The following is a 15,674-nucleotide window of genomic DNA, read 5'->3' on the forward strand; positions in this document are numbered from 1 at the left end:
ACTCATCAACAAGAAATATGCATATATACATACACACCCACATGCGTGTATATATATATGTGTATTGAATCTATAGATTGCTTAGGTACTATGGACATTTTAATGATGTTGATTCTTCATGAGCATGGTATATGCTTCCACTTTTGTATGTCTTTCTTTATTTCTTTTTTTCAATGTTCTGTAGTTTTCTGAGAACAAATTTTTACCTCCTTGGTTAAGTTTATTCCTAGGTATCTTAATTTTTTTGTTGTTGCAATGGTAAATGGGATTTTTTGTTTGTTTGTTTTTTTTAGTTTCTCTTTCTGGGTGTTCGCCCTTACATATTTTTTAACATTTACTGAATAAGTTCATGTTAGAAAATGTGAAGTTTTTGTTTTTGAATGAAGTAATGAGAAATTCATGTTTTCTTCTTTTAAATTTTGTTTCTTTGAATGTATTCTCTGCTTTCAGCCCTATTTCTCTTGGCAAATCCTTTGTAAATGCAAACCTAGACACAGATTGCTCATTACTTTCTCTAGAACACCCAGAGCCGTTTTCCTATACACCAGTAAGCCAACAGTTGTCCCCATTAGAACAATGATTTCATTTATTCATTCAAATATTGTGTGCCTGGCTTAAAGTTAGTCTTTCTGTCATGAACTAAATGGCATCATTACCTTATAAGACAGTTTACTGAGCAGGTTCTACAGTCTCTCTTGGAGAACCTCACAGTCGTTTCCATCTTCCTAGCTTGTTGGAGAACATTTTTTTGATCCTTCTACAGCTCCCTTAGTTTGGGAGGATCTAGCTGCTAGGAGAAGACAACAAATGTTTTGGTATTGAGGTGGCAGGGGCAAGCAGCTCCTATTCTGGCTGCTGTGTTCGTCACTACTCTGGCCCAGGCTTCTTCCCCTTTCAGGTCTCAGTTAGCACTGCCAAAGGCTCAGACAGAGGGGATAAGCAAGGCCCAGGTGCTAGAGTCAGGCTTCTGGATCTTTTCAGCCTTCTGTTTCCTTTTTCCACCTGTTACTGCAGGAAGATCTTATTCTTAGGTTTTAAGTCTGGATAAAGCATTTTGAGTGTGAGCTCTGAGGTAAATGGTAGAGTAAGAGACCCGTTCATGTCTCAATGTAGCTGCGTAGGTCTTTTATCCGTCACCTTCCAGTAATTGGTCTTCAGGTTTAGGTGTCTAGAAACTGAGTTTTTCAGTATACCTGAACATCTCTACTATGTATTTCATCCAGGCCAGGTCAGACCTTTGTGTTCTGCGGTGGATGGTGAGGATTCTAAGATAAATAGACTGAGTACCTACCCTTGGGAAACTTAACAGTTCGGTGCAAATGTAAGTAATTGTGCTGCAATGTTAGTAGATAATAGAGGTATAGGGTTATGAGAAGTGGGAGTGGGATGCTGACTAGGATGGGAGCTACTCCTATTTATCCTTTTCTAATACCTTAAATGACCTTTTCTTTTTCACTCAGTGCACTCCTATTCTTGAAGTTCTGGCTCTAAACTAGGAAGCCAGAACAGTAGTCTTTTTCTTAATTTCATAAGAGATCCTATTCAGTACGCAATCACTGCTGTATCCTAGGGTCTAAGTGCCTAGCAGATGGTAAATGCTCAGAATTGGATGGATGGGCGGATTGGTGGATGAGTGGATGATCAGGCATAAAAAAGTGTCATTGTGCCATCAAGGAGCATATAGTCTAGCTGTAAATATTCAGAAAGACACTTTTGCTTTGATTTCATGAGATATCCTTTCAGTTAAGTCATTTTTGCTTAACATGAAAGATCCTTTTAAAGGACAAAAGTCACACTGTCAAATGTGTACTCACTTCCCATTTTTGGAATGATACTATATTTGCTCTGGAAATTTTTTCTTCAAACATTTAGGAGGAAAAAAATTGCAAAGATAATATTGTTCATCAGAGCCTGAATGCCAAGCCTGGTTTTGCAGCTTACCAGCTCTGTGACCTTGGTTAAGTAACTAAGCCTTCCATACCTCATTTTCCTAACTTCCCAGGCTCTCCTTGTGTAAAGTGGGGATAAGCCTGGCTGGATAGCTTAGTTGTTTAGAGTGTTGTCCCAAATATGCTAAGGCTGCTGGTTTGATCCCTAGTCAGGGCACATAAAAGTATCAGCCAATGAATGCTTAAATAAATGGAAAACACATGGGGAGTGTGTGTGTGTGTGTGTGTGTGTGTGTGTTTCTCTCTCTCTCTCTCTCTTTCTTTTTCTCACTCTCTCTCTAAAAATCAATTTTCTTAGAAAGACTTTCTTTAAAGAAATAAAGTGGGACCTGGCCTGTGTGGCTCAGTGGATTGAGTGTCGCCCATGGACTGAGAAGTGCCATTTCGATTTCCAGTCAGGGCACATGGCCATGTTGCGGGCTACATCCCTGGTGGGGGCCATGCAATAGGCAGCCAGTCGATGTTTCTATCTCTCTTTTCCTCTCTCTCTCTGAAAAATAAAAACATATTAAAAAAAATAAAGTGGGGATAATAATAGACCTACACCTCTCATTATTGAAAAAATTAAAGGAGTTAATTCATGTAAAATAAACTGCTTAAGAATGGCTGACTCATAGTACTCAAAAACTGATGAGTGTTATAATTATTTTAATCACAGAATACATGTATCTCCAGATTTTATTTCTATGAGAAGCTGATAACAAACATTTAAATGCTAGCTATAAACTTTACACATCAAATTCAAGCATTTAAATATAAGCCAAAACAATTTTGATAATTCTGGAATCTGGATGATGGAGGTTTAGGGGTTCAGTATATTATTCTCTTTTGTGTATTTTTTAAAAAATCTTCACCTGAGGACATTTTTCCATTAATCTTCAGATAGTGTGGGGGCGGGGAGAGATATCGATGTGAAAGAGACACGTAGTTGGTTGCCCCTCCCGCACAACCCTGCCTGAGACTGAACCACACTAGAAACTCTTTGGTCTGTGGGCCAAACCATTGAGCCAAACCAGCCAGGGCTCTTTTGTGTATTTTTGAAACTTTTCATGATACAATTTAAAATCATAAATGTGGGGCAAAGATGGGCCTTTATTAGATCATGCTGAATACTACTTTTTCGAGATTTATGATGACCTTAGCACTTGAAAGATAATGCTAAACTGTCCTGAAATAAAGAAACCTCTTAGGCTCTATTTAATCTTGCATTTTTCAAATTTTGAGAAGACTCTTTGGAAATGCTGGTCTAGGGTTTTTTGTTTTGTTTTGTTTTTGAGGGGAGAGGTTGTTTTTTGTTTTTTACCCAGTTCTCATAGGAATATTAGTTCTCTCTGTTGCATTCAACATGATTCCTCCCCCCTCAGTTAGGTCTACTACAGTCTCTTATTTTAAGCCAGTTAGATCAACTGATTGAGATTGGTTATGTCAGCTATTAACAGAGGGAGCTCTCCCAGAATGGTAAAACTAGGAAAAGGATTTACCAGCTTTCTAGGGCCATTGCATCCTGTGTGCCTTTCCTAGACCCATAGGCCCTCCTTTCCTTTCCTTTCCTTGCCTGTCATATCATTCAAAAATTGGATTTCTTACTGCTTCATGTTGGAGACAGACAAAGGTTGCCTGGTATGAAAACATCCCTGGAGAGATTAAGACTATGACTAACTCTCATTTCCAGCATGTAAAGGCAGCGGATTAGGTTAAGCAATGAATAACATAATACTGTGCTCCATTTAGCATAGGGTTTTGGTTGACTAAGAAATAAATAAATTTGTTCCCTGAGAATTTTAAGAAATATGGCTTTAGTACTAGAACTGTACAGTCAAGGTTACCCCCAGGGTTTGGAACTAAGGACAGAGTCTTAATGGTTATATCCGGTCCAGAAAAATCTCTCCCACCAAGTCTTTCCAAGGCCTTTATATTGGTATTAGAGCTCCAGTAGGAGATAGGAATGTTACCCAGATCAGTTCATCTGAACAGGATTCCCATTGACTAGTAGCTACCAGGAAGAGACTCTGTCCCTAAGTCCCAAAGACACTTTTATTTCAAACCACCCCTTCATGATGAGACTCCAGCTGCCCCTGTGGTGCTCATTATGGTGGCAGATGGCCAAAGCATCCTTATCTCAGCCTGTGACTTCCCTAATGCTTGCTGGCTGTTCTTGTGTCTCTAGTGGGACTGATAATATCTTATAACCCTTATATGGTTGCTTTAGATTCTCTAATTGTGCTCATCATAAAATTGAGCACTTTTTAAAAGGCATTTTTGATGAGGTCTAAATTTCAAATGGACCAGTGTAAAAGTGTTTTGTGTCCCTACAAATCTTACAAAATTCTCAGATGAAAATAATTCTTGTGTGTGTGTGTGTGTGATGTGATGAAGTGAGAGCTCTGTGGACACTGATTTTTCTTCATTTGGAAGCAAGGCTCCATTCTTCCTTGTTTTATTTCAACAGCATACTTTGTGCTATGTTAGTGAGTTTTTTCTGCAGTTATTAGAAATTACAAAGAAGAAAGGAAGCAATGTGGAACTTCAAGAGTGAGGAAAGAAGAATGAGAAGAGGACTCCCATAGGAGTGACACTTGAGAAACACTTTACCAGCACTTTTCACCGTCCACATTACTTACAGAGTCAAAGCTCATTTTTTTAATCTTTTTTTCTCAGTCTTGGTAAAGACTTTTATTTTGCATAATGTTTATATTTTGGATCTTTCTTATATATTTCAAATTTGACAAGGGATTATCTCTGCCATTTTTATGGTTTAAATATAAATCTTCAGTGACTAAGAATGTATTTTACTTGTAAATAAGGCTACAGACTGGGCTTCTTAGGGCCCTAATTTCTTTTAAAGAACCACTAAAAATACCTGAAAGAACTTTGAAACTTTTAAGGAACTCAACTTGAAAACAAAGATTTATTTGACTTACATTTTTTAAAGTTTGGACTCAAATTAACACAGGCAGATTTAGTTTCTGTTTTACAAGAATTGACCACATTCAAAATGAATTACAAAAGAAGGCAGCCTTTTCTACATTTTTAAGACTAGAAGACTGAGTTTACTTACACTAAGCATCAAACTTTAAGAAAACTGACTTTGCTGGAAGAAGTAATTTTCTTGACCATTTTAACATTTACAAAATAGTCAGTATATTAAACTCTTTGGATTCCTTGCTGGTGGGTAGTTCTGTAAGAACGCACTCACATCTCTGGCTGCCCATAGCCTTTCTGACTTCAGTAGCATATACTAAAGTAAAAAGTGTAATGTGCTGTGTTTTCTTTGGTGGGCAGGTAAATTTCAAATAGGAAATTTGCTTGTATGAGTATATGATTTAAGTTTCTGCTACTTTGCATGATATATAATTAGTGGAAAGTTTCCCAGTCTTCTCTTGGACACTATAGGTAGATAATGCTATGCCTTAATAAATTTTCATATATATGGTGGAAGAGTATTGAAGGAAAACACAATGTTAACTGATTTTTCTTAAACTTGAATTCCTAAGGTTATGCTGTGTCAGTAACAGACATGAAAATAAATTCTAAGAATCTCGACACAGTTCTGTTTTCCAGCAGATTTTTGTAATTGTGTATTTGTGTTTAACTATTTGTTAAAGCTCTTTATCATTCATTAGGAAAATAAATTAACTGCCTCCTAAATTAACTGGTTGGTTTCCTAACAATTCCAATAATAGATTATAAATTGTATTTTCTCTTAAATCATTATCCCTTTTAGTCAGATAAATTTTAAATATATATTGATTTTTTTTAGAGAGAGAGAGAGAAACATTGATGTAAGAGACACACATCAGTTGGCTGCCTCCTGCATGTCCCCCTCTGGGGATTGAGCCCACAATCCAGGCATGTGCCCTGACTGGGAATGAAACCGGAACCTCTTAGTCCATGGGATAATGCTCAGTCCACTGAGCCATACCAGCTGGGCTAGTCAGGTAAATTTTATAAAGCCAGATGCTGTAAAGGTTTAGAAGTATTCTTATTAACCCTGTTCTCCCAGGGTTTCTTCTCTGTGCATATGTAGAGCTCTTGCTGGCAGCTCTGAAAGTTAGGGTTCCAGAGTGTGGAATTTATTCTGCAATTGTTAAAATGATCTCTTACTAGTATTGTCCTGTCCATATTAAGTCAAAATATCAGGTAGTAGAAAGCACTGTTTTTATTTTAGGTCTTTATGGGGAAGATAGTTAGTTTTTATTTTTTTCTTGTGCCTAACTGTATTTATAATAATTTCTCTTAAAATTACTATGGAACGCCCTGGCCAGTTTGGCTCAGCGGTTAGAGCGTCGGCCTGCGGTCTGGAGAGACCCGGGTTCGGTTCCCGCTAGGGGCATGTACCTTGGTTGCAGTTTGTTCCCAGCCCTGGTTGGGTCTTGTGGGTGGCAGCCACTCGATGTGTCGCTTTCACATCGATGTTTCTCTCTCTCTCTCTCCCTCTCACTCTATCTGAACAAAATATCAAAAAATGTCCTCGGGTAAGGATAAAAAAAAAAAAAAATTAAAAAAAAATTACTATGGAACAAGTAACCTAAAGATACTTAGTTTCAACTGCTCACCAGTTTCAACTGCTCACTGTTCCTTCCCCTTCTTTCAGTAAAATGCCCAATTTCACAAATTAAAGATCAGTTTAAATGGTTTTAGCTAAAACAGAAAGCAACAAACCAATCACTTAATTATCTGCCTTTTTTTTTTTTCTTTTTAATTCTTACCTGAGGACATTTTTTCTTTTTTTTTGGTTCAGGTAGCATGGGAGGAAGAGAGAGAGAGAGAAACGTCGACGTGAAAGGGACACATTGAGTGGCTGCCTCCCGCACAACCCCATCTGGGGCCAGGGACAAACTGCGAGGTACCTGCCCTTAGCGGAAATCGAACCCGGGTCTCTCTGGACCGCAGGCCGACACTCTAACCGCTGAGCCAGACTGGCCAGGGCAATTATCTGTTCTTTGTATGTGTACTGTTATCAACTTCCTAAATGTTCGTAAATAGTTTTGAGTGTTCGATTATAATAACTAGTGACTGCTTCTAAGGATTAAAATTTTTTTCAAAATCATTTTTCTAATCTAAATACTTTTACCTGTGATTTTCCCCCCTGTGATTTAAATTACTCTTTCTATAACTATATATTTACATTAGTATGATGTGTTGCTTTTTACTATCATATAAAGTATATAATTGGTATATCTTATGGCTAAGAATTGCAGCTAACACTGATTCCTAATTCAAGTTTAATTGTTTACTTTTCAGAAATTTTTGCATGTGAATTTGACAGCATGTCATTATTTGCAAATAAAAGCAGTTTTCATTAGCTTACTTTTTTTGACTGTGCAATTTGAGATATATTTGAAAATATAAATAAAATTATTTTTGTTTCATATCAAGAAATGGATGAAAAGAGGCTGCTGGATCCAGGGTTGAAAGTTCATAAAGGCCTCTGGGATTATACTCTGAAGAACCAGCAGATGGAATGCCTGAGTGACTGAAGAAAATGGGTGCTAATGCATCTAACTATCCTCATTCATGTTCCCCAAGGGTAGGGGGAAATTCTCAAGCCCAACAGACTTTTATAGGTAACTTTTATTTTTCCTAACTTTGTTTTATTTTTGTGAATATAAATAGAATTGTGTTTTCAGTGGTCTTTTTCTATGAAAAGATAATTGAGCTGTGAAAAAGTTGTTATAGATCATAATTCTGCAGCGTCCAGGATTTTTTCCCTGACAAATGTAAATCTGTTCTGTTTGTCGTATTTCTTATTTAATATAAAAACAAGTTATTTGAACTTTTTATCTGTATAAAAACAAAATCAAGTTTTTTTAATGGTTCAGGAATGTCTATAAAAAACTTCTAGCATGAAATATGTGTTAAAGTAAATGTTGAAAATGAATGTTAAAAAAAGAAACATTTTTATTTCTTTAATTTCCTTCTTAGGGACATCATCCTATTCTCAGCAAGGCTATGGTTGTGAATCAAAATTATATAGCCTTGACCATGGCCATGAGAAACCACAAGACAAAAAAAAGAGAACCTCTGGCCTTGCCACCCTCAAAAAGAAGTTTATAAAGCGTCGAAAATCTAATAGGTCTGCTGATCACGCCAAGCAGATGCGAGAACTCCTCTCTGGGTGGGATGTTAGAGATGTCAATGCATTAGTGGAGGAATATGAGGGAACTTCAGCCTTAAAGGAGCTTTCTCTGCAAGCCAGTTTGGCTAGACCAGAAGCCCGGACATTGCAGAAAGATATGGCCGATCTTTATGAGTATAAGTATTGTACTGATGTGGATTTAATATTTCAAGAAACTTGTTTTCCTGTTCATCGTGCCATTTTGGCAGCAAGGTGTCCATTTTTTAAAACACTGCTTTCTTCCTCACCTGAGTATGGGGCAGAGATCATAATGGACATCAATACAGCTGGTATAGATATGCCTATGTTTTCTGCTTTGTTACACTACCTTTATACTGGAGAGTTTGGAATGGAGGACTCAAGGTTTCAAAATGTCGATATCCTGGTTCAGCTTAGTGAAGAATTTGGAACACCAAATTCCCTTGATGTAGATATGCGTGGACTTTTTGATTACATGTGTTATTATGATGTCGTCCTTAGTTTTTCTTCAGACTCTGAACTGGTTGAAGCTTTTGGTGGAAATCAAAACTGTTTAGATGAAGAGCTCAAAGCTCACAAGGCTGTTATTTCAGCACGGTCCCCATTTTTTCGAAATTTATTACAAAGGAGGATACGGACTGGTGAAGAAATTACAGACCGAACTTTGAGGACTCCCACAAGAATTATATTAGATGAGTCCATTATACCAAAAAAATATGCAAAAGTTATATTACACTGTATGTATACCGACGTGGTGGACCTCTCCGTTTTGCACTGTAGCCCCTCTGTGGGGAGTCTCAGTGAAGTTCAGGCTCTCGTCGCAGGGAAACCAAACATGACCAGGGCAGAAGAAGCCATGGAACTTTACCACATAGCACTGTTCTTGGAATTTAACATGCTTGCACAAGGTATGAAATTCTGACTTTTAATTTTGCTTTCTAAAATTACACATTTATCTTCCAGATTGAAAACACTACCAGTACCCTGATTTCAGTGTTTGGGATATGAAAGGGTCAATTTATTTTGAATGTGTAGTTAAGACATCTGAGACCGAATTTAGGGTTAATATTAATGTGGCACTTACTTTAGTATTAAAACCAAGCATTCAAAACTACTGACTAAGCAATAGATGAGACTTAAGGCTCTTTCTTTCCTAATGTAAGATGATAAGTATGGGAATATGTAATTACCCAGCTACCTACCACCCACCTACACCCTGTGTGCACACAAGCTTTGAAGTAGCCCTCTTTCCCAGATTTCAAGGTTATACTTGATCTATGACTTTTTGGATAAGTTAGAGTCTCTAATTTATACTCAGTGCCTTAATGATCCTGACATGTTTAGAATAAGAATGAAAGTTCATAATAACCATCAAGATAGTCACATTTAGATACAAATTTATTTGAATCAAAGAATTGGACAGGGTTTCTGATTTAAATTTTAAAATATTCTGTATTATTTCAAACTCAACTTGTACATCAAGCAACAACCTACAGCATGTAAGGCACAGCTAGGATTAAACTTATGAGCCTTCTCCATTTAATTTAAACTAAAATTAAGTTAGGACAACACTTTTGTTTGTTGGTTTGTTTGTTTTTTGTTAATCCTCATCCGATGGTATTTTCCCATTGATTTTTTATTTTTAATAGAGTGGGGGTGGGCAGAGAGAGAGAGAGAGAAATCAAATTGGTTGCCTCTTGCACAACCCCAACTGGGGATCGGACCTGCAACTCTCCAGTCCGTGGGCCGACGCTCTAAGTTTTAACTGCTGAGACAAACCAGTCAGGGCAGGACAGCACTTTTTTTGTTGTTGTTATAGCCAAATTAATACATGGAAGTTACATTTTAAAAAATGTGTATTTGTTGGTAAACATTACATCTTAACATTTCAAAGAGACTCTGAAGAGAGACCCTTCATGGGTGAGCTAAAGGGTAATTGCTATCTTGACAGAGTGCATTCTTAGCTTTCTATGGCCATTTATTAAAAGAAAACATGTTATATGACATGAAATTATTTGAAAAGTTTAGCTAATGAGTATTTGCTAAAAGAACATTAGAAGTTGCCAATTAGAAGAGAACGTTAATGGTTTGGGTAAAAGACATAAATCTAAAAAAGGAAAGATAAGCCCGGCCGGTGTGGCTCAGTGGATTGAGCATTGTCCTGTGGACTGAGAGGTCCTGGTTCGATTCCTAGTCAGGGCACATGCTTGGGTTGCGGGATCGGTACCTGGTGGGGGACGTGCAGGACACAGCCGATCCGTATTTCTCTCTCACATCAATATTTCTCTCTCTCTCTCCCTTCTTCTCTCTCTAAAAGATCAGTTAAAAATTTTTTAAAAGGAAAGCTAAACACATTTTCCTAACTTGAAAATGTATATTGTATAGCTAAATCAAAACATTAATAGGACTTTGAGAAAGAAAAAATAAAATGAAAGCCCAAAATAACAATGTCAAAAATAAAATGAGAGGAACTATGTAAAAGACATGAGTGAAAAAGTTGAGATTTCTGTTACATAATATTTTAAAATCTTATTTTTTAGTAATACTAATCTTTTTAATAGTAATACTAAATTTTGTTTTATTACACATAGTCAAAATGTCATTAAAATATTTTCCTTTTTAATCTTTTTAATAGAAAAAGTTGAGAAGACATGAGTGAAAAAGTAGATTTCTGTTACATAATTTTTTTAAATCTTATTTTTTCATAATACTAATCTTTTTAATAGTAGTACTAAATTTTGTTTTACACATAGTCAAAATGTCATTATAATATTTCCTGTTAATCATTATACTAATAATAGTAGACTGTTTATATGTCAGACTATAGGAAAATATGTTATTGGAAATAACCTAGCAGCTTGACCTTTTATTCTATAAAACCAAATTTGTCAGAAAATGCCTGTACAGAAAAATTTGAAGGTTGCAACATTACCAAAAAGGTATAATAATCTCTATCTTCTCGAAGTGGTTTTATTTTTGACATGTTTAAAAAATAAGAAACTGAAGTTTATTGTATATACTTTGCTATTTTAAAAAATGGGAATGCATTCTTTCATACAGATATTTGTTGTTTTAAGTTTTGAATGAAAAGTAAAATTATGAGCAAGCTCTTGGATCTTAGGTAATACTTGATCTAGAGTTCTTTTATATTGAGATCATTTTTTAAATCATTTTGCTAGAAATTATATTTTTTTATACATTTAAGATATAACACAGCATTTCTTGTATTACCTTAATTTTAGTTACTTAAAAAAAAAAAACCTTAAATTTGGATTTATATGGCTCTTTGTTTCCTTTCATTATTCAAAATACAGAGTTTGGGTTACTTGGTCTTTTGTTTTATGCACTTTGTGTAGCCCTTATCTTTTCTCCATACCCATGACACTATTCATGTTAAGATTTATAACAGACCATACTTTCAACATAATTTTTACCTCATTTCCTTGGGAAGAACATTTGGTCACTTCAAAAGGGTTTTATTTTATTTTTTATTATTATTTTTTAATCCTCACCCAAGGACATTTTTCCATTTTTTTGTTCAGATAGAGTGGGAGGGGGAGAGAGAGAGAAACATCCACGTGAAAGGGACACATCGAGTGGTTGCCACCCACATGACCCAACCACGGCGGGCACAAACTGCAACCAAGGTACGTGCCCTTAGCGGCAACCGAACCCAGGTCTCTCTGGACCACAGGCTGACGCTCTAACTGCTGAGCCAAACCGGCCAGGGCTAGAAAGGGATTTTATACCATAATGGTTAAGAGCTCAAGTGCTGGAACCAGACAAACTGGATTTCAGTCCTTCAGTACCATGTTTTAACTTGTATAATACTCTGAGGCATCTATTGTGTGTAATGAATACATCCAATGTGGTACTACTTATGTACCCTTTTGGAGAGAATTAAGAAAATAGTCACCTAAATCATTTCCTGTGATTCAAGACAGTCTCCCAGTTAAGAAAGGTTGTGAGACTAGCTTGTTGGGCAGCTTGAGGGTAGGACCATATGGTTCTCATCTTTGCATTCTCAATATCTGGCACATAGTAGGCACTCAGTAAGTTGTTTGAACAAATTAATGACTATTACTTTTTACTTAAAATTATATTTAACTTTAAAAGTTAAAACCCATCCTGGCCGGTTTGGCTCAGCAGTTAGAGCGTGGGCCTACGGTCCAGAGAGACCCGGGTTCGGTTCCCACTAAGGTCACATACCTCAGTTGCAGTCTGTCCCTGGCCCTGGTTGGGTCGTGCGGGTGGCAACCACTCGATGTGTCACTTTCACGTCGATGTTTCTCTCTCTTTCTCTCTCCCTCCCTCCTTCCCCCTCTCCCTCCCACTCTATCTGAACAAAATATGGAAAAATGTCCTCGGGTGAGGATTAAAAAAAATAAAGTAAAAAATAAAAGTTAAAACTCAGTTTTAAAAAGGAAACAAATTCTATCAAGCGAGGCTGGGACCTTGAAACTAGATATGCCCTTCAAGGTGGAAAGGTGATTTAATAGTTTCAGGAGCATCATAAAAAGAAGCATTATAGGCAGACAGCAGGAGTGGTTTGGCAAGTGGATAAAAGGAAGAATTCCTGACCTACACTGAGAAAGCATTTTATTCAGACAAGTAGGGAGTCACTATTAGGGAGGTGAATTAACAGGTAATGGGGCCAGGCATTTTAGGACTAGATTTAATTTCCCTTGATTTCCTACATAACAGATGGAATATAAATTTTTTTTTCTCCAAAGCCCTAAAATTATAGTACAGGAATAAAGGAAGTATAAACCCTCAAGGACAGAGATACCTGAGAAGAAGATAACAGTAGAAAAAACGGTATTGAAATTTTTGGAACCTGGAAGGCAAATGACTGATTACTGGATTAACAAAGAAGAGAGGCCTATAACTCTATAACCTTTAAAGGGTCTACTGAGAAGAAAGGAGGCAATTCACAGAGGGTACTAAGTGCTCTGGAAAGCAAGAATAAGTGTGGTGTAGAACTAAAAACAGATTTAATTTTAAGTCACTTTTATATATGGTGTTAGAAAGGGATGAGGTTTTGATTTACTCCATATAGTGACCTGGTTTCTGAGTACTCTATTAAGTCATTTCCTCTCCCTAATTTGTATCACCTTTTTATTAAGTGCATATATATATATGTCAGTACTTTCATTTTGTTTCAGTGGCCATTTGTTTGTTCTTAAGCAATATCACTTGCAGCCAAGTGGTAAATTCTGAACCACTCCTTCAACCTCCCCACCCCCGCAACTAAACACAAGAGACCTGAGATTTGTTTTCTAAAGAAATCGAACTAGAAAGATCAAACTAGAAAGATTTCAAATCTGGAATTAGCTACAAAGAGGTGGGTTGGGGTGATGTGGTGTGGTAAGGCACAAGGTTGAAATCTGAAATTATATGAATGACTACAAACTAAATGGTGAAATCACCCTCTCTCCTTCCCCTGTCTGGACCAAGCCAGGCAGATAAAAGACAATAAATTGACCTCTAGAAATGGTAACAGCCCATAGGTACTGGTGTTCTGGAGCTTCTTGATAAAGTTATATTCAAGAGTTACACAATGAGGGGGGTGGGGGAAGAGGGTATAGGGGGGAAAAGGAGAAACATCTATAACAAAAATAAATTAATAAAAAGTGGGAAAAAAGCCCTGTCCGGTTTGGCTCAGCGGTTGGAGCATCAGCCCACGGACCAGAGAGTCCTGGGTTTGGTTCCTGCTAGGGGCACGTATCTCGGTGGCAGTTTTTCCCCAGGCCCAGTTGGGGTTGTGTGGGTGGCAACCACTCGATGTGTGTCTCTCTCACATCGATGTTTCTCTCTCTCTTCCTCCCTCCCTCCCTTCTGTTCTATCTGAAGATAAATGCAAAAATGTCCTTGGGTGAGGATTAAAGAAAAAAAGAAAGAAAATACATTATTCCCCTGGCCAGTTAGGCTCAGCGGTTAGAGCATCAGCCCGTGGACCAAAGAGTCTCAGGTTTAGTTCCCACTAAGGGTGGTTTGTCCCCAGCCCTGGCTGGGGTCATGTGGGTGGCAACCAGTCAGTGTGTCTCTCTCACATTGATGTTTCTCTCTTCCTCCCTCTCTCTCTCCCGCTCTATCTGAAGATAAATGTAAAAAATGTCCTCTGGTGAGGATTAAAAAAGAAAGAAAATACATTACTTCTTATACATTACAAAAAAAAAAAAAAAAGAGTTACACAATGAGAAAGCCAGTTAGCCTTCTGTTTTTCTACAAAGAAGAATACAGTAGTCCCCCCTTATCCACCATTTCAGTGCCATGCAGAATAGTGTGATAAAATCTTGTGCCATCCTGTTCCATCCCACCCAGGACATGAATCATTCCTTTGTCCAGCGTCTCCACGCTGTATATGCTATTCACCCATTAGTCACATAGTAGTCACCTCAGTTATCAGATTGAGACTGTCTCGGTACACAGTGCTTACGTTCCAGTAACCCTTACAGGAGCCCAGTGCTCCGTCCCAGTGCCTGCGTCATTCACGTTACTTCATCTCATCATATAGGCCTTTTATCATCTCACATCACAGAAAGGGTGAGTATAGTATAATGTATTTTAAGAGAGATCACATTCACATAACTTTTATTACAGTATATTGTTATAGTTCTATATTATTATAATTTATTGTTGTTAATCTCTACTATGCCTGATTTTTGAATTAAATTTTATCACAGCGATGTATGTGTGAGAAAAAAACATAGTATATATAGTGGTCGGTACCATCTGTGGTTTCAGACATCTATTAGGGGTCTTGGAACGTTTTCCTCGTGGTGCGGGGGGACTACTGTAGTCAGTACACCTGCTTGTGCAGGAGAGCTTCCAAATAATCTGTTAACGGCCCCACTCTTGGATACAAAAACCCGTCTAAGGCTCACTGCACGTTTGAGGAAAACTTCCCACTTGAGACAGATCAGAACAAAAAGAACAAAGTACTAGAACTAAGAAACAGTGAAGGGAGCAGAAAAAATCTTCAATAGAATAAAAATAACTTTATATAAAAAAGCAAGTTATTGACTTGAGACATAAATAGAATGCCATAAAAGTAAAAACAGGAACTCTTAGAAATAAGGTAGCAGAAATGAAATATATAATAGAAAGATTGAAAGGTAAAATTAAAGAAAGTAGGAAATTAATATAACAGAGATAGACAACAGTGGAGACAAATAAGAAGACTAGAGTATTCATCTGGTATAACATCTTAACAGATAGTGGTTTTAGAAACATACACCAGAAAAAATGCAAGAGAAAACAGATTCTAAAGAGTAATACAGGAAATATTGCCAAAACTAAAAGAATATTTATATTAAAAAGTATCTTCCCTTTCGCTCAGGAACACCAGGGAAAAAGAAGATTCTGAAATGTTGCAGAGGGAATAATCAGATTCCATACAAAGAGATAGGAATCAGAATGGTATTGAAATTGTCAACAGCAACAAATGAATACTATAATACAGTGGCATAGTGCCTTCAAAAAGCTGGTGGAAAATTATTTATTTTTAAAATACATCTGTATTGTTGATGGAAAATTATTTTAAACACAGAATTCTGTATTCAACCAAACTGTCAAGTGTAAGTCTAAATAAAGGCATTTTTCAGTCTTGCCTCAAAAACCTTACC

General features: G+C 37.0%; 1 protein-coding gene across 5 annotated transcripts in view; it reads left to right on the forward strand.

Annotated features, from left to right (window-relative positions):
• Positions 1–1,195: 1,195 nt before the first annotated feature.
• The window catches only part of BTBD7 (BTB domain containing 7), a 51,938-nt gene continuing 37,459 nt past the window's right edge, over positions 1,196–15,674 (forward strand). For 2 of the 5 annotated variants that reach the window (XM_036267213.1, XM_036267223.1), the window contains exons 1-3: positions 1,200–1,321; positions 7,329–7,516; positions 7,875–8,954. In XM_036267213.1, the coding sequence (XP_036123106.1) occupies positions 7,435–7,516; positions 7,875–8,954 (1,162 nt within the window). In that variant the 5' untranslated portion in view covers positions 1,200–1,321; positions 7,329–7,434. Of the gene's footprint in view, positions 1,322–7,328; positions 7,517–7,874; positions 8,955–12,779; positions 12,809–15,674 lie in introns of those variants that run through there. The other 3 variants (XM_036267239.1, XM_036267208.1, XM_036267230.1) reach the window with 3 other exon arrangements.

The sequence above is a fragment of the Molossus molossus genome, unplaced genomic scaffold (assembly GCF_014108415.1).
Source record: "Molossus molossus isolate mMolMol1 unplaced genomic scaffold, mMolMol1.p scaffold_m16_p_1, whole genome shotgun sequence".
Classification (NCBI taxonomy): Eukaryota; Metazoa; Chordata; class Mammalia; order Chiroptera; family Molossidae; genus Molossus; species Molossus molossus.